We start from the raw sequence: 15,721 nt of genomic DNA on the forward strand, positions 1-15,721 counted from the left end.
TTCCACACCCATTGATGAATCAGATCCGAAGAGGTTGGCTATATCTTTTCCTCAGAAGTATAGGGGTAACCCTAAGTAATCAGGGATGATTTAAGACCTCCATTTAAAAACTTCTTATTCATTGAGTATTTCATTTTCCATGTGAGGAAGTTGAAGCCCATTGCCAAAGGTCACAGAGCAATTTAATGACAGAGAAAGGATTAAAGGTTGGAGGTCCTGATTCCTACTTGAGTTCTCTTTCCACTAACCCATGCTGCTTACTTATATATACAGAAATTAGCAAATGTTTAGGCAGAAACTTACTTTTTAAGATTGAGTAGTTTTTGTTTTTCAATTTTATTTTTCAATTAGCTAATATTTATTTTCTCTCACTCCCCATCCACCAAATTCTTAAGGAAGAAAAGAAACTGGTTACCCATGTCAAGTGTGCATAGTCAAGTAAACCCAATTCCTCCATTTTCCTCTAATGGTAGTCTAGAGCTGTGTTACTCTGGATCTCTGAAGTTGGATCAGTTATATTTACAATTACAATCTATTTACAATTCATCATAATACACAAAAATATCTTGTTATAATTGCTTAAAATGAAAATGTGTGATTTGAGAAACTATAGAGCGTTGCCACGAGGTCAGACTGAGTTTGGAGTATCATTAATTTTTGTTCCTGACTACTTTTATAGCTTTCATATTACGGCTATGGATGACTAAATACACACACATATAATAAGGTAATTCATTAATAATATACAAAAAGTAAATGGCATTTGTTTTTAATACTGCAGAAGCGCTGAAGGCAATGGAAAAGGTAGCAAGCCATATCAATGAAATGCAAAAGATATATGAAGATTATGGCACTGTGTTTGACCAGCTTGTAGCAGAGCAGAGTGGGACAGAGAAGGAGGTAAGGCTTTGGGATTCTATTTGTGCATGAGGGACAGTTTAGAATCATTGACTTCTTGGGTTGGCAGAAACTGAAAGGTCATCTCATCTCAGACTGAATTAGGGAACTCTTTGTAAATTGATCTCCCCAAAAAAGTTAGACTGCAAGTATAATAGTTTATTATTAGCTTAAATGATAGGAAAGGAATAAAGCCCTTCCTTTTCAAAAACATTTTAGACTTTGCTTATTCCAATGTTTAAACTTTCATTTCAATAATGTTACCTTCTTATTTATCTTTGCATAGCATCATCTTAATGCATATGAGAATAACGTAATTTAAGCCTGAATGTAATTTAGCAGATTCTTACTAAAAATTCAGTTTAGTAGACATTTATTAGGTTTCTCTTGGGTAGAGTGCTGTGATACAACATTTAGTTACTTCATGGTGCTTTAAGTTGTAAGTTCAGTAAGGAGACTGTACTTATGACATTAAGGATATAGGGATTTCTCAATGAGAAAACTTCCCTGTATTCAGTGAGACAGTACCTTCTTTGCCAATTGAGAGGTGAACTTCCTTGCTCAGGATACCACAGCCTGAAGTTATCAAAAGTGGGATGAAAACATGCCTTTCTATTGTTTGGGACAGTTTTCTATCTATGACACTATATTACATTTCATGACAGTTAGAAATACTATAATAAAAATGAAGCTACATTAGAGAGGTGCACATTTAAGTGTAATGGTGATTTCAATGGGAATAGTTGATTTTGGAATGTGGGAACTGGGGAAAGTTTCAAGAATGGATTTAACATTTGAGTTAGTCTTTAACACATAGAGAAGAGTTCAGCAGATAAAGGACATGTGAGGAGTAAGGGAAAATATGAACAAGGCTTTGAGCAGGTCAGTATAGGGGGTAAATTTAGGAGCCAAGTAGTTCAATTTGGGGGCAGCAAAATGGCACAGTAGATAGAGTGTCAGGTCTGCAATCAGAAAGACTCATCATCCTGAATTCAAATCTGGCCTCAAACACTTGCTAACAGTGTCACCAAAGCAAATCCTTATTTGCTTCAGTTTCCTCATCTATAAAATGAGCTGGAGCAGGAAATGGCAAATTACTTTCCAAGAAAACCTCAAATGGGTCACACAGAATCAGATACAACTTATAACTGAATAGCAATAACAAAGTTCAGCTTGAGAACAGAGAATGGGATAGGAATAATATAAGATAAAGTCAAAAAGATAGAATTGCTCAAGAGTATAGAGGGTCTTGAATTCTAGGCAAAAGAATTTGAGACGCAGCAGGAAATTGCTGAATATTTTTGAGCAAGAGATAATGTGATTAAATATTATATTGTTTAACAACCAGTCAAAATATTTAATGAGTTTCTTTTGCAAGATTCTGTGGGGCATGCAAAAAAGAATAGACAGTCCTTTGTCCAGTGAGTTACAGCATAATTTGGGATTTAAGATATCTCCTCATAGAAAAATAAATAGTTGTTCAAAGTAATAATAGACAAATAATTGATGGCCCATTGCTATAGGAATTCAAAGTATAGGAGGACCAGTGTGGATTGCTGGGACAGTTGGAAAAAGCTTCATAGAATTGGGGATTAAGGTTTAAGATGGATTAAAATTGGAGAACAGAAAAAAGAGGTCATTTTAATCTTTGGGAATGGTTTAAGAAAAATCAGGAAAGCATGAAAGATGAATTTTCGGTAGACCAGTATGGGAGAAAGAGGAAATTATACAAGAAACCGAGGAAGAAAGAATGGAAATTTACAGAGGGAATTTGGGGAGGTGATTGTAACGAGACATAAATTTTTACCATTTTTATCACTTAAATGTTTGCTTGATATCCATCTGATTGATTTTTTTTTAAATCAATGTGGGTGGGACAGTGTACCTGTGTATTTTTAGAGTAACACAACTAATGAAGATAATGATTCTTAATTTAAGTTTTAAAATGGTGCCTGCCTATTCTAAAAGTGAAGGAGAGAGAAGCAGCTAACAAGGAGTGGAAGTTTAAGTGGATTTTAGCTTAAGGTAAATCTAACAGTAAGAGTAGGAAGAGGAATAAAAGAGGCAGCCTTAGTAGGTAGTGAATTCTCGTTCCTGGAGAAATTGATGCACTGGGCAGGAAGTTAAACTAAATGACTTCTTGGATTCCTTCCAGTTCTGAGATTCAGATTTTATTTTTTGTGCTCTTTTCTAGTTGATCCATAACTATTTTTATATAACCTTGCTTTTAACCTTCTGACAAGGACCAGAATGGCTTAAGTAAGAAGAAAGAAAATATTTGGAAGCCAGAAGGAGTTTTTAAAACATTAACGTCCTAATTCTGTCAGTTTCTGGTCTCATAATTTTTTTTAATAGGCCTGCAGAGGTTTATGAATTAGAGAAAATAAATTCAGTTGATCTTAAGACCATGTGTAAAAAACTAACTTTCAGGTCACTGTGGATACTATAGTCTTATTAATGGTCATACATGTGCATCATAAGACTCATCTCCTAGGTTTATAGGTTATTAACTTTGTGATATATCATAAGAAAAGGAAGTACTTTCAGTGATTATTTCCCAAATCAGCTCAATAATCTCTGAAAAGTTTATATGGCAAAGGAGATAAAGAGGGAACCTTCTAATCTGGGAAATCCCTATAGCAATGAAATGTCAGTCTGGTCTCTGTCTTTTGTCCTTCGCTGCACATTTGCTAAAACACCTTCATATTCATTTTTGAAGGTATAATAGTGTGCATGAAAATACAACATGAGATACGAAGAAAGATGGAATGAATGAATCTGAGTGATAATTGTATATACATGTATCTTTATGACAATACAGGTTACAGAACTTTCCATGGGAGAGCTCCTGCTCCATTCTACAGTTTCCTGGTTGAATCCCTTTCTGTCTCTAGGAAAAACAAGAAAGGATCTTGAACTTACAGTATTTGGTTAGTATTGGGTTAAAGACTTCAGACTCTGGAGCATAAAATGCTGATGGTGAATAGAGAGCCCTTCTCTAGCAAACCACTAGAAATTAGCCTTCTGCCTAATTTTGATGTGGGAGTTAGATTAGAGCTCCTTGCTATGTGTTAGTAAGTGACTTAATGCTGGCCCTTGCTATTTTAAAGACTGTATCAGAACCTTATCTACATGCTTATTATCTTGTCTTTATCTTTTCCTCCCTACCCCACTTTCACCCCAAGCTGTTCAGCTTGGTAATTCTCACTAAAAGTGATGAGAACAGATCTCCTGAAGCTGTTTTGAAACCTGCTCTCTTATTAGCCTGCCATTTTAATCTTATCAAAGTTCTCCCAAGGACAAGAGAGCAAGAGTAGACAGTGTTTAGTTATTGTGATGAACATTGAGTGCTCATATCCTCTTCCCACCTCCCCAAAGTAAATGCCATGTTCCTTTTGAGAGAATAGCTTTTAAATAAGCAGGTTCTTCTGCATAATTCAAATAGGAACAGAAGGAAGCGCTATCTTTTGCTTCATATTTTGGCATACTTTGATATCTTAAAAAAATAACATTTATTTTGAAGGACTTTGTTCCACTTTGGTTAATTCCTTTTCTTTTCCTTTTCCATTTTTTTAGTTTTTAAAAGAGCTGTCATACTGGTTTATAAAGAAAATTGCAAACTGAAGAAGAAATTGGTAAGACTGGAAATAACAATCATTAAAAATTACCCTTTTCTATGTACCTGACCTTTATTCTTGCATTACAGTTAAAAACATGCATTGGCTAGTTTGATTTATTCCTGATATAGTTAAGCAGATCACATGCATGAGGCTATAGGAGTCTTGGCACTTACCCCACAGGGAAAACATTCATTTTAGTAGTGATGGAGAAGGACCGATAAAGTAATTGTTATCTCATTGGCCCTTGTACATTAGGTTATTTCTAGCATCAGAAAGAATTGTGAGGAGAAGAAATATGGTGGAGTGTTTAGAAAGGGCAAAGAAAAGAAAAGCTACAAATTCTAGACAAGGGCTCTTCCAAATCATGACATTAAAAAAAGAAAAAGATTGGTATTTGCATGTAACTGACAACTTAAAAACCCAGCAGGAAATATAATGGAGATAAATGAAATAAAAATGAAATGTGTCCAGTTCTCTTTTTCTTCAGTGTATTATCTGATTACAACTACAAGGTTAAGGAATTATTGAGATATAATTTTTTTTCTATCAAGAAATTCCTAATGCCCGTACCCTGCTGGCCACTAGGTGTTCCAGGTTTTTAGAAACTATAAGTATATAAGACATGGTGAATTAGTCAGTTAACCAGAATTTATTAAGTACTTATGTGCTAGGTACTGTGCCTTTAACAGAACACAGAACACATGTTAACATGATAACAATTTACATTTCTTAACAGAGCACAAAAGAGATACTATAACTAAACATAAGGAGAGCAAGAGTGTAGTTTGAGTGCTGGACGGGGCATTGGAAAACCCAAATTTGGGTTCTGACGTCTTCAGCTTATATAACAGCAACTGCTTCACCTATTCATAGGCTAGTGGGGATTTTCAGTCTATGACTATTAGTCTTATGAACTCCCTTCATCTACTATACCATACATATGGGAAATATAGAGAAAAAAAAAGAAATGCTAATGGTTTCATTCTCTCTCCCTCTCCCTCTCTCTCTCTCTCTCTCTCTCTCTCTCTCTGTCTCTCTCGACTGATAACTACCAAATTTTAGTTATCCTTGAGAAACATTAAGAAAATGTTTTCATTTAAAAGTTAAAAGGAAATAAATAACTTAGATTTTGTGAGAAAGCCTATATTACTTTAAATTATATAAAAATGCACAGAATAGTTCCTTGCCAGGTGACAGACCAGGAATGTCAAATGATCATCAATTCTTTTGTTTCTCTCTTAATTCCTCTTAATTATGCCTCTGTTATAGCAAAATATTGGCCAACCAGGACTTATTCACATAAAATATAATGTCTGTTAATTTTTACAATATTTGTGAAATCCATCAGTTTTTCTTATTAATGTTTCATTATGCCCAGTCTCCTAAATCCAACTAACTTCTCATTAGCTTTGAGACTTGTAATATCAGCTGAGATAATTCATACATTTCTCAATTCTTTTTTCTTGTTTGAGCTTTAAAAACTGTATTTTCACTTTTTTTAAGACTGGAAGTTAAATTCTGATAGAGTCAGAGAAAGGAATGTAGTATCTATTTATGCCAGGCTACAAGAAGGATAAATAACCTTCTTCCTCTTCCTGTGTTTACTTCTTATGCTTTAAGTGTCTGCTATAGTGCTAGACAGGGGTGTAGATCTCTGCTGCTAAGTAACAACATCCTTGACCAAAAAAATGAAGACATTTTTCATTTTGGGAAATAGAGTAACATGTAGCAAAAGCAGATGCAAATATTGTTATTATAGATTATTTAAAACTAAAACTGGTTTATCTTCTAATGGTAAACTCTTCTAACTTCTTATAATAATGATTATTAGATAGTAGCAGGTCAAATAATATTATCCTTATTTTAAATGGTGACTACTTTGTCCATTTGTATATTTGAGACAATAAATTATCAAACATTAGTATTATATATTAGGCATACCTAGGAGCTTGCAATATAATCACAGGATTAAACAACCCTTACTCTCAAAGAAAATATGTTCTCCTGGAGGGGAGGTAAAGTTCACTGCAAATAGGAAATAGAGGCAGCTCTTCCTGGGCAAAATTATTCATTTCTTCTTCATGGTTTTCTCATTTGTAGCCTTCCACTTCCCGGCCTTCACATGTTCATGGTGACTTGGACTCATTCAAATTCCGGTGGCTAATTCCCTTATCTGCTCTTCAAGTTAGACTGGGAAATGCAGCAGGTAAAAAAAAAATCCCCACATAATAGAGTAGTAGGAAAAGGAAAGAAAGTTTATCTGAACATTAGAATTTTTGAGCTAAAAGGGACCTTAGACTCCAACTAAATTAAACCATTTTTTTCAAGAAGAGAAAGCTGTGTGACCCAGAGGGCTGAAGGAAAAATCAGCTAGTTAATGGCACAGCTATGATGAGACCTTCTGACTTCCAGGTAGGAAAAATGTCCACTATAGAGTCAGTTATAAATTTGATGATTTAAAAAAATATATTGGCAGTCAGATGTCAGAACATGGTTCTATGCTGTAAGCATCTTTCACTTTCCCCATTTTTGCTTCTAGAGCTAATTATTTTTATGGTAATTTTTGATTTTCTGTAGCATAACTTGAAATGCTGTGTAGAAATGTATTTTTAGTTAAGCCTTTTTAAACTCAGTTTTTTTTTTTAAGTTTCTTTTCTTTTTTTTTTTTTTTCTTTTTTCTTTATTTTTTAAATAGCCTTTTATTCACAAGTTATATGCATGGGTGGTTTTACAGCATTGACAATTGTCAAACCTTTTGTTCCAGTTTTTCCCCTCCTTCCCCCCACCTCCTCCCCTAGATGGCAGGATGACCAGTAGATATTAAATATATTAAATAAATTTAGTTTTTAAAAATGAGAAAATCTTTAAGTCAGAATAGGCTTGCTAGATACATTTTTCTCTTCCCAATCCTCCCCATCCCCCGCTCCCAACTCCAACAACTCCTGGTCTAGAAATGTTTTTTCTAATGCTTTTCTAAAGGGCTGATATCCCCAGAAATGGATTGTAGTTTTGTATAAAGTGTGCTGGATTTAGTGCCTGAAGATCTCAATTCAGCTCTCAGATCTGATACTTCCCATGGTGATGAACTGCATTTTGAAGGAAAATGAAGTATGTTGTGAGGTGGAGGAAGTGTATTCTAGGCATGAGTATTATAGAACTATATGTGAGAAAGAGGGAAAAGACCATTTTGTAGGACCAGAATATTTCCATGGGAATACTATAAAGTCAGATTGGAAAGATAGATTGGAGCCAAGCTGTGACGAGCTTTGAAAACCTGAATTTATATGAGATGTCCCAAAAGTCTCAGTGCAATTTTAAGAATTAAGTAACTTCAAAAGTATTCATACCACAGACTTGTTTTTTTAAAAAAAATAATTTAAAAGTTTAATATTTTATATTTGTATAGTCTTATGAATTATGAACAATTCTAAAAATAAATTTAGCAAAATGCTATAGTTATTATGTATTATGTGTATGGAAGACACTTTTTCAGACAGGAGGCATCTTGATTACCTGATTTTTCCTATTTTTTTCCTTGTATGGTCTCATCAAATTGTCATGTATAACAAAACCTCATTCTCTGTATGTTCTTAAGGAGAAAAAAGAGCATTGAGGAGGAAAGAATGATCAAAAGTGGCAGATGCTACAGAGATTAAGGACAACTGAGAAAAGACAATCAGATTTGGCAGTCAAGAGATCATTAGCAAATTTGGAAAGGGCCATTTCAGTTAAGTCAAAGGATCATAGGAAGTTTTTTACCTTGTGAGTATGAAAAGGATGAAAAGTATAGAATAAGAGTTTAGGAGATAGAAGAAGAAGGAAGGATGGGAACTAATCTGATGGTGCAGCAGTGGGTAAAGATTTTCAATAAGACTTTGGATCCCATAGTTTGGTTGACTTTTCCTCAGTCTTATATCTTTCAAGATCCTATATATATCCTCATGTGCTGACCTGCGGGGTGGGATTGGAGGTAGGGAGAGAAAGCTATTTGGAAATGATTAGGATAGGGCCTTGATTTGTCAATCTTGAACTCCTCTGTCCCCACATATATATACCCACTTTATGTTTGCAGAGCATTGTTTATGCTTTGTCTGGAATCTTGGATATTGTGAAGTACTGTCGCTTTCTAAATACTAAGTTGGCTTAGGAACTCAGGTTAACAGAAGAGGACAAGAAATGTGGGGAGGAAGTAAAACATGAATGGATTATTAAAGGGCTGCTAGAGTTAAGTAGTGAAAAAAAGAAAGAGGTTAAGGCAAAAAAAATTAGCAAAAGTATGAGAGATTACCAGTATACCTAAAATTTCTTAAAGATATTTTTGAACATGTCTTTGTTTCAGCTAAAAGTACAATTTAAACGAAATTCAGGAAGTAACACGGCTGAAAGACAAAAAATTTTGTCTAAAAATCACCTCATCTCTTCCTATCCGTCAAGTTTTTCTAGCAGGAATACTTTTTCTTAGAGATTATGTGGATTCATTGTGTTCTAGCTTAGTTTTGTCTATTTCTTTTTTTATAGGTACAGAAAACAATTCGATATGGGAATTGATCCACACTAAATCAGAGATAGAAGGGCGGCCAGAAACTATCTTTCAGTTATGTTGCAGGTAAAGTTGAAGTTTTTTAATTGCTCATAAACTTAAACACAGTGGAAATAAGATAGGGCAATTTCATTTTGAAAGGTGATTTTTATTTTCCGGTGTCACATTTTTGGCTCAAAGAATTTGGTCCTTCAGTAACTCCCAAGAACAGCAACATGTTGGGGGATGGTGGTGTGTGTGTCTGTGTGTGTGTGTATCTGTGTATGAAGACAGCCTAATTAAAGAAGAAAATTAACTCCAAATTCAAAAGATAGAAAATTTTGTTCAAATGAGTTCATATTCAGATTTTATAGATAAGGAAAGGTAAAATGCCATTAACATCTTAAATGTTGTTGGTCTTTCTTCTCATTGCAGTGATTGTGAAAGTAAAACCAATATTGTAAAGGTGATCCGTTCCATCCTGAGGGAGAATTTCAGGCGTCACATAAAGAGTGAATTGCCACTGGAAAAGTCATGTAAAGATCGCCTGATACCACTAAAAAATCGTGTTCCCGTTTCAGCCAAATTAGGTAAGAAAGAATTGTGCTAGGTGTATACATCTGGAATTAAATTCAGGTTTTTGATTCTCTGAAGAATATCATCTGTCGTCATTTTTAGGCTGCATAATAACACTGAAAATTGACATAAAATTATGCATTCAGAGTCACATAGACACATCATATGAAATAACGGAAGAAGCCTGGGTGAGGTAACCTGACATAACCTATATGCTCTCTTTTAAAAAGAACAGGGCTCCATGCTTGTTATTGCTTTTTTTTTTTTTTTTTTTTTTAAGATACCCTTGTGATTCAATTTGTTTTTGAAAAAGAGCACATTATCTGTGACAGAGAAAATCCCAAGAGGAAGGAGTCTTCCATCAGTTAACAGAGCAGCAGATTAGTATTCTCAAGAACATAACAACAATGTTGATAGAAGCAAAGATTATTATACTTTACTCAGTGTTTGGACACATTATTCAGTAGAAATTCTTAAACTGTCAATACCATCTGCCAAAATTTTAGTGAACTCATTTCTCTTAGCTTTCATTTTACTCTATTTTTTTACCCTCTATACATAGCTGTCAATATCTGTCTTATTTCTTTTAATATCAATTTAATCTTAGCTTATTTATTCTATATTATATTTACTTATAATAGATCCCTCTTCATAGATCCCTTTACTTCTAAAACAGAGGGGAAAGTTTTCAGTGTTTATTGTTCCCATGAACAGAATTTCAAAGAGCAGTGATAATTACTTATAGCAACCAATTAGCAAGCATTTATTAATCACCTACTATGTGCTGGGTATTATGGTAGGCATTAGAAATACAAAAAGACAAATGAACTATCTCTGCCTTTAAGGAGTTTACATTCTTTAGGAGAAATTGTGTGGGGCGGGGGGTGGGGGGAAGAGAAACAGAGAGAGAGAGAGCGCACAATTTTAAGGGAAGTTCAAGCATCTAAAGGAAATCATACATTATAACTTTAGAGCTTTATAACTTTAGAAAGGATCTTCTTAATTAAAATGGTAAGTGGTAGCAATATCAGTGTGGAATGTAGATGATATATTAGGTATTGTGAAGGCAGAATTGACATGAAATTGTGACTGATTGGATATATTGAGTGAGGAAAAATCAGGAGCTAAGAATACATGACTCTGAGGTTGTAAACTGGATTATGAGACGCACCAGAAGATAGTTCCCTCAAAAAGTAAAGTTTGAAAGAGGAGCAGATTTTGGAGCAAATGAGTTCTCTTTTAGCTTGAGAAATCTTGGGATATTCAGTTCAAAATGCCCCAGTGACAGTTTATAATGTGAGACTGAAGTTCTAGAGAGATATCTGGAGTGAATGTGTTGATTTGGAAACCATTTGTATAAAGATACTAATTAAACCCATTTAAGCAGAAGTGATGTTATTAAATGTGTAGAACAAAAGAAAAGAGAACTTTGGACATAGCATATCTAGCAAAGGAGACTTTAAAGGTGCTATAAACTGTGATTATTTGAAATGCTTAGCCTCTAGGGAAAATATGAAAATATTAAAAGTCAAATTTGATTAAAACTTTTTAAAGAAAATTCCAAATTTAACAGACATAAAAGCAGTTTTATATAGAAAGTAGGACAAAACAAATTTCTCTTACATACATCTTACTTTTCCTTTTAAACATATAAATTCAGTGTGTAACTTACAAAGTTGTCTGGTTTGGTCTTTTTCTCTTTGCATTTTTTTTTAAATGCTTCAATTACTCCCTTTTCTTTCTTTCATCTTCCCTCCTTTTGCTACTCCCCCATCCCACAAATGGGATAAGAAGGAATCCTTTTAACAAGTTCCCACATTGGCCATGCCTAAAAGCATATATTTTGTTCTGCATCTTGAGTCTATTGCCTTACTGTTAGAAGGTGGCTATCAGGAGTCATCACTGATTTGCTACAATCATTGCTGGTGATTGTATCAATCAATCAGACTTAAGTGTGATTAAGATATTATCTGATTAAGATATTATCCTTTAAAATGTTGTTACTGTATCTGATCTTCTCCTGATATCATTTTGTTTTAGTTCATATAAATCTTTCCAAGTTTCTGTGATATCATACTTTTATAATTTCTTATGGTGCAAAAATATTCTGTTTATCTGCACATGTTGTTTAATCATTTCCCAGTTGATGGGTACCCTTTTGGTTTTCAGTTCTTTGTGACTAAAAATCATATGCTACATCTTTTTTGTACAAATAGATCCTTTGGAGTATAGGCCTCAGATTAGTATCACTTAATCAACTATGCTCAGTCCACTGTCTCTGCTCAAAGTTCCAAATTACTTTCCATGATGGAATATTATACATCAGTGTATTTCTTTTCTTGCAATCCTCCACCTCCTTTTTATAATATTTGTGATCTGATTGTATGAGATGGAGTCTGAAAGAGGTAATATTTGAATTTCTCTATTAGTGATTTGGGGCTTTTTTCCATATGGTTGTTGATTCACTGGGATTTCTTCCTCTAAGAATGTCTATTCTTATCCTTTGAGCTTTTGGTTACTGGGGAATAGCCCTTTTTATATATTTGAATTTGTTCCTTATATATATTATGACTATCAGAGTTTTATCACAAAAACTTCCTTTAAAAATTATAATGTATTATCAAGACAGAATTTTTCAAGGCTACTTGAAATGAAATATAAGCTTTTTAAAAAATTTCAATAGCATTTTATTTTTCCAATTACATGTAAAGATAGTTTTCAACATTTATTTTTGTAAGATTTTGAGTTCCAGGTTTTTTTCCCTTTCTTATCTTCCTCCTTTCTCAAGACAGCAAGCAATCTAATACATGTACCATTCTTTTAAACATATTTTCATATTTGTCATGTAGTCAAAGAAAAATCAAAACAGAAGGGGAAACTCATGAGAAGAAAAAAAAAAGCAAACAAATAAAAGATGAAAATGCTATACTCTGATCGGCATTCAGTTTTCGTAGTTCTCCCTCTGGATGCCAAAGGCATTTTCTATCCCAATCTGTTGGAATTGTCTTGGATCACTGTATTGCTGAAACGAGCTAAGTCTACCATAGTTGATCGTCACCTAATTTTGCTGTTAATGTGCACAATGTTCTGATTTTGCTCATTTCACTCAGCATCAGCTTATGTAAGTCTTTCTAGGCTTTTCTGAAATCAGCTTGCTCATAATTTCTTATAGAATAATAATATTCCATTACCTTCATATGCCATAACTTATTCAGCCTTTTCCAAGCTGAGGGGCATCAACTCAATTTCCAGGAATATAAGCTTTGGAAGATTCTACTGCCTTTGAAAAAGTTAATTATGATCTAAAGACCAACTTAGTTAATTTTAGAGAGGTTCATCATTAGACTGTCTCCAGGAATGAATTCTTGTCTTTTTCTCTCTCTTTCCTTCAATCTCACTATACATCAGTTTCAGTTTTGACCTACTCTGTTTCAAATTCAAAAAGCACTCAGCTTCTCTGGTAGCTGGGTTTACAGCTTAGTGGGACTACAAATTGCTCTAGACTGACTTAAACTACTAAGTCCTAATTGAAGAGGATGTATACACATTGACAAAGTCATTGATCCTTGTAGTACTGAGATATTGAAAAGAAAAAGAATAACACATTATTTTTTGTGTACTGGTAACATAAAACAAGCTCTCTGATGCCAAATGCCTTATTAGTGGATTGAAGAGATTAGATTAGATAATAATCTCTGAGATCCCACTTATTCTGTCTCTCAAAACCTTATTTATTTTTAGAATTTTGATTTCATAACTTAGAACATTTCAAATATACCATGGCTTAGAAATGCAAATTATATTAGAAAAACTATCAATATGTTGTTATTTTATGAAAAATTCTGGTACGTCTAATTCTTTCCTCCTTAAATAACAAAAATTAACACAAATTAGTAAATGCAATCATTTTTATCTATTCAAAGTATAGAAATCATAAAAAAGAAAAAAAAACAATTCCAAACCAAGTTGGTAAGAGATATATCCAAGGTTAGAAAGCTACTCAAATAAAAATGACATAATTTTGTGATTTTCCCAAATCTTATTCTTTGAATAAGAGGAGCTTTGTCATTAGGCAGGAAGTACTTGCAGTGGAAGGAACAAGTCTAGATTTCATCAATAATCAGTATTTTGACTTCATGTGGACTAGTGTGGAATTTTTGTACCTCTGATATTTTCTTCCCTAAGAAGAAAACAAAATTCAAGCTCTGTTAATTAGCCATTATAAAAATACTATATCATCTTTTCCCAGCAATCTTTTTTTTTTTTTATTATAGCTTTTTATTTACAAGATATATGCATGGGTAATTTTTTAGCATTGACAATTGCAAAACCTTTTGTTCCAATTTTTCCCTTCCTTCCCTCCTCCCCTTCCCCCAGATGACAGGTTGACCAATATATGTTTAACATGTTAAAATATAAATTAAATATGTATGTATACATGTCCATACAGTTATTTTGCTGTACAAAAAGAATCAGACTTTGAAATAGTGTAACAATTAACCTGTGAAGGAAATCAAAAATCCAAGTGGACAAAAATAGAGGGATTGGGAGTTCTATGTAGTGGTTTATAGTCATCTCCCAGAGTACTTTCGCTGTTTTCCCAGCAATCTTAATAGAAAGTAGAAACAACTATTGTCCCTTTTGTCGCTATACGTATTTCTTTTATATAAGTACTTATAGTTATTGAATTATATAATTATAGTTATTGAATATGATAGTTAATGAATGTCACATATTTATTTAAATCACTAAAAGGTGAAATGTGTAAAATTTACAAGTTGAAATGGTATTAAAGTGTTCGATTGCTTTATGCTATTACAATATTTTAAATCATGTTTCTATATCTTAAGGCAAAATGTGTTTTTTTAATTTCAGCTTCATCAAGGTCCTTAAGGGTATTAAAAAATTCTTCCAGCAATGAGTGGAACAGTGATACTGGAAAAGGAAATTTACTGGATTCTGATGAATGTAGCCTGAGTAGTAGTACACAAAGCAGCGGTTGTCACACTACAGAAAGTAGACAAGAATCCAAGGATTCATCACCTGAGAAGTACCCACAGACATGTTCATCTGATTTTTCAGACAGTCTTATTAAAGAGTCTGATATTCTCAGTGATGAAGATGATGATTTTCATCAGACTCTGAAAAAGGGCAGCCCCACAAAAGACATTGAGATTCAGTTCCAAAGGCTGAAGATCTCTGAGGACCCTGATGGTGGCAGCACAAATGAAGAGCAGCCCCAAACAGAGGTTGCAAACAATCATAACAGTGTCGAGCATCCTAAACTGGTGCGTGGACATTTCTGTCCCATTAAACGGAAAGCAAACAGTACCAAAAGGGATAGAGGGACTTTATTAACGCTACAAGCACGCCATCAGTCTCTTGACAGTAAATCTGAAAATGCTAACATTGATTTAAATTCCATACTAGAGAGAGAATTCAGTGTCCAGAGCTTAACATCTGTTGTTAATGAGGAGTGCTTTTATGAGACTGAGAGCCATGGAAAATCATAGCACTGACTCTAAAATTTTAATATTAATCCACATATGGTTTAAAGGCTCCTTTTGCTTTTCAACTAGTGGTAAAGTGGAAATTGCTGGAAAACTACTAACTTTGATTTTGTGCACTATATGTTTTCCCACAAAAGAATAGTTGTAAAGGTTTAAGTTATTTTAATTTATTGTATATCAGAAAAGTAGATTAAGCTGGTCAGAATCTGTAAATTACTTAGTTTATATTCTTTTTTGAGCAGGTATCAAAATTATTTGGTGTCTTTAAAATAAAAATGCATTTTAATTATTTTAAGTTATGTGAAAAAAGTAAGGTGGGAAATTTGTGATTAATTAAAAGTTAACTTTTTTTTTATCCTCTGGGCATTTTCTTTCAGCTGTTTATCTTTACTTAATTACGCTTTAAAGTTATTTTTAAATATGGTTTAGGGGGCACAATGTGCAAGAATTTCATTTTTGTAAGGTTATAAGAGAGGCTGTTTATAATAAACATATATATATATATATAAATATATCTATGCAGTATATCTATTAAAAATGCTTGTACTTTAATCTTATTTAATTGTATTTATTTTCTCTATCGATCAACCTGTCTAGTA

At 33.4% G+C, this 15,721-nt stretch overlaps 1 protein-coding gene across 3 annotated transcripts in view; it reads left to right on the forward strand.

Annotated features, from left to right (window-relative positions):
• TIAM2 (TIAM Rac1 associated GEF 2) overlaps positions 1-15,679 on the forward strand; it is a 205,995-nt gene extending 190,316 nt beyond the window's left edge. For all 3 annotated transcript variants that reach the window (XM_051997990.1, XM_051997987.1, XM_051997988.1), the window contains 7 exons: positions 782-900; positions 3,719-3,827; positions 4,474-4,532; positions 6,618-6,723; positions 9,036-9,123; positions 9,472-9,626; positions 14,488-15,679. In XM_051997990.1, the coding sequence (XP_051853950.1) occupies positions 782-900; positions 3,719-3,827; positions 4,474-4,532; positions 6,618-6,723; positions 9,036-9,123; positions 9,472-9,626; positions 14,488-15,125 (1,274 nt within the window). In that variant the 3' untranslated portion in view covers positions 15,126-15,679. The remainder of the gene's footprint in view (positions 1-781; positions 901-3,718; positions 3,828-4,473; positions 4,533-6,617; positions 6,724-9,035; positions 9,124-9,471; positions 9,627-14,487) is intronic.
• The last annotated feature ends 42 nt before the right edge of the window (positions 15,680-15,721 follow it).

The sequence above is a fragment of the Antechinus flavipes genome, chromosome 4 (assembly GCF_016432865.1).
Source record: "Antechinus flavipes isolate AdamAnt ecotype Samford, QLD, Australia chromosome 4, AdamAnt_v2, whole genome shotgun sequence".
Classification (NCBI taxonomy): domain Eukaryota; kingdom Metazoa; phylum Chordata; class Mammalia; order Dasyuromorphia; family Dasyuridae; genus Antechinus; species Antechinus flavipes.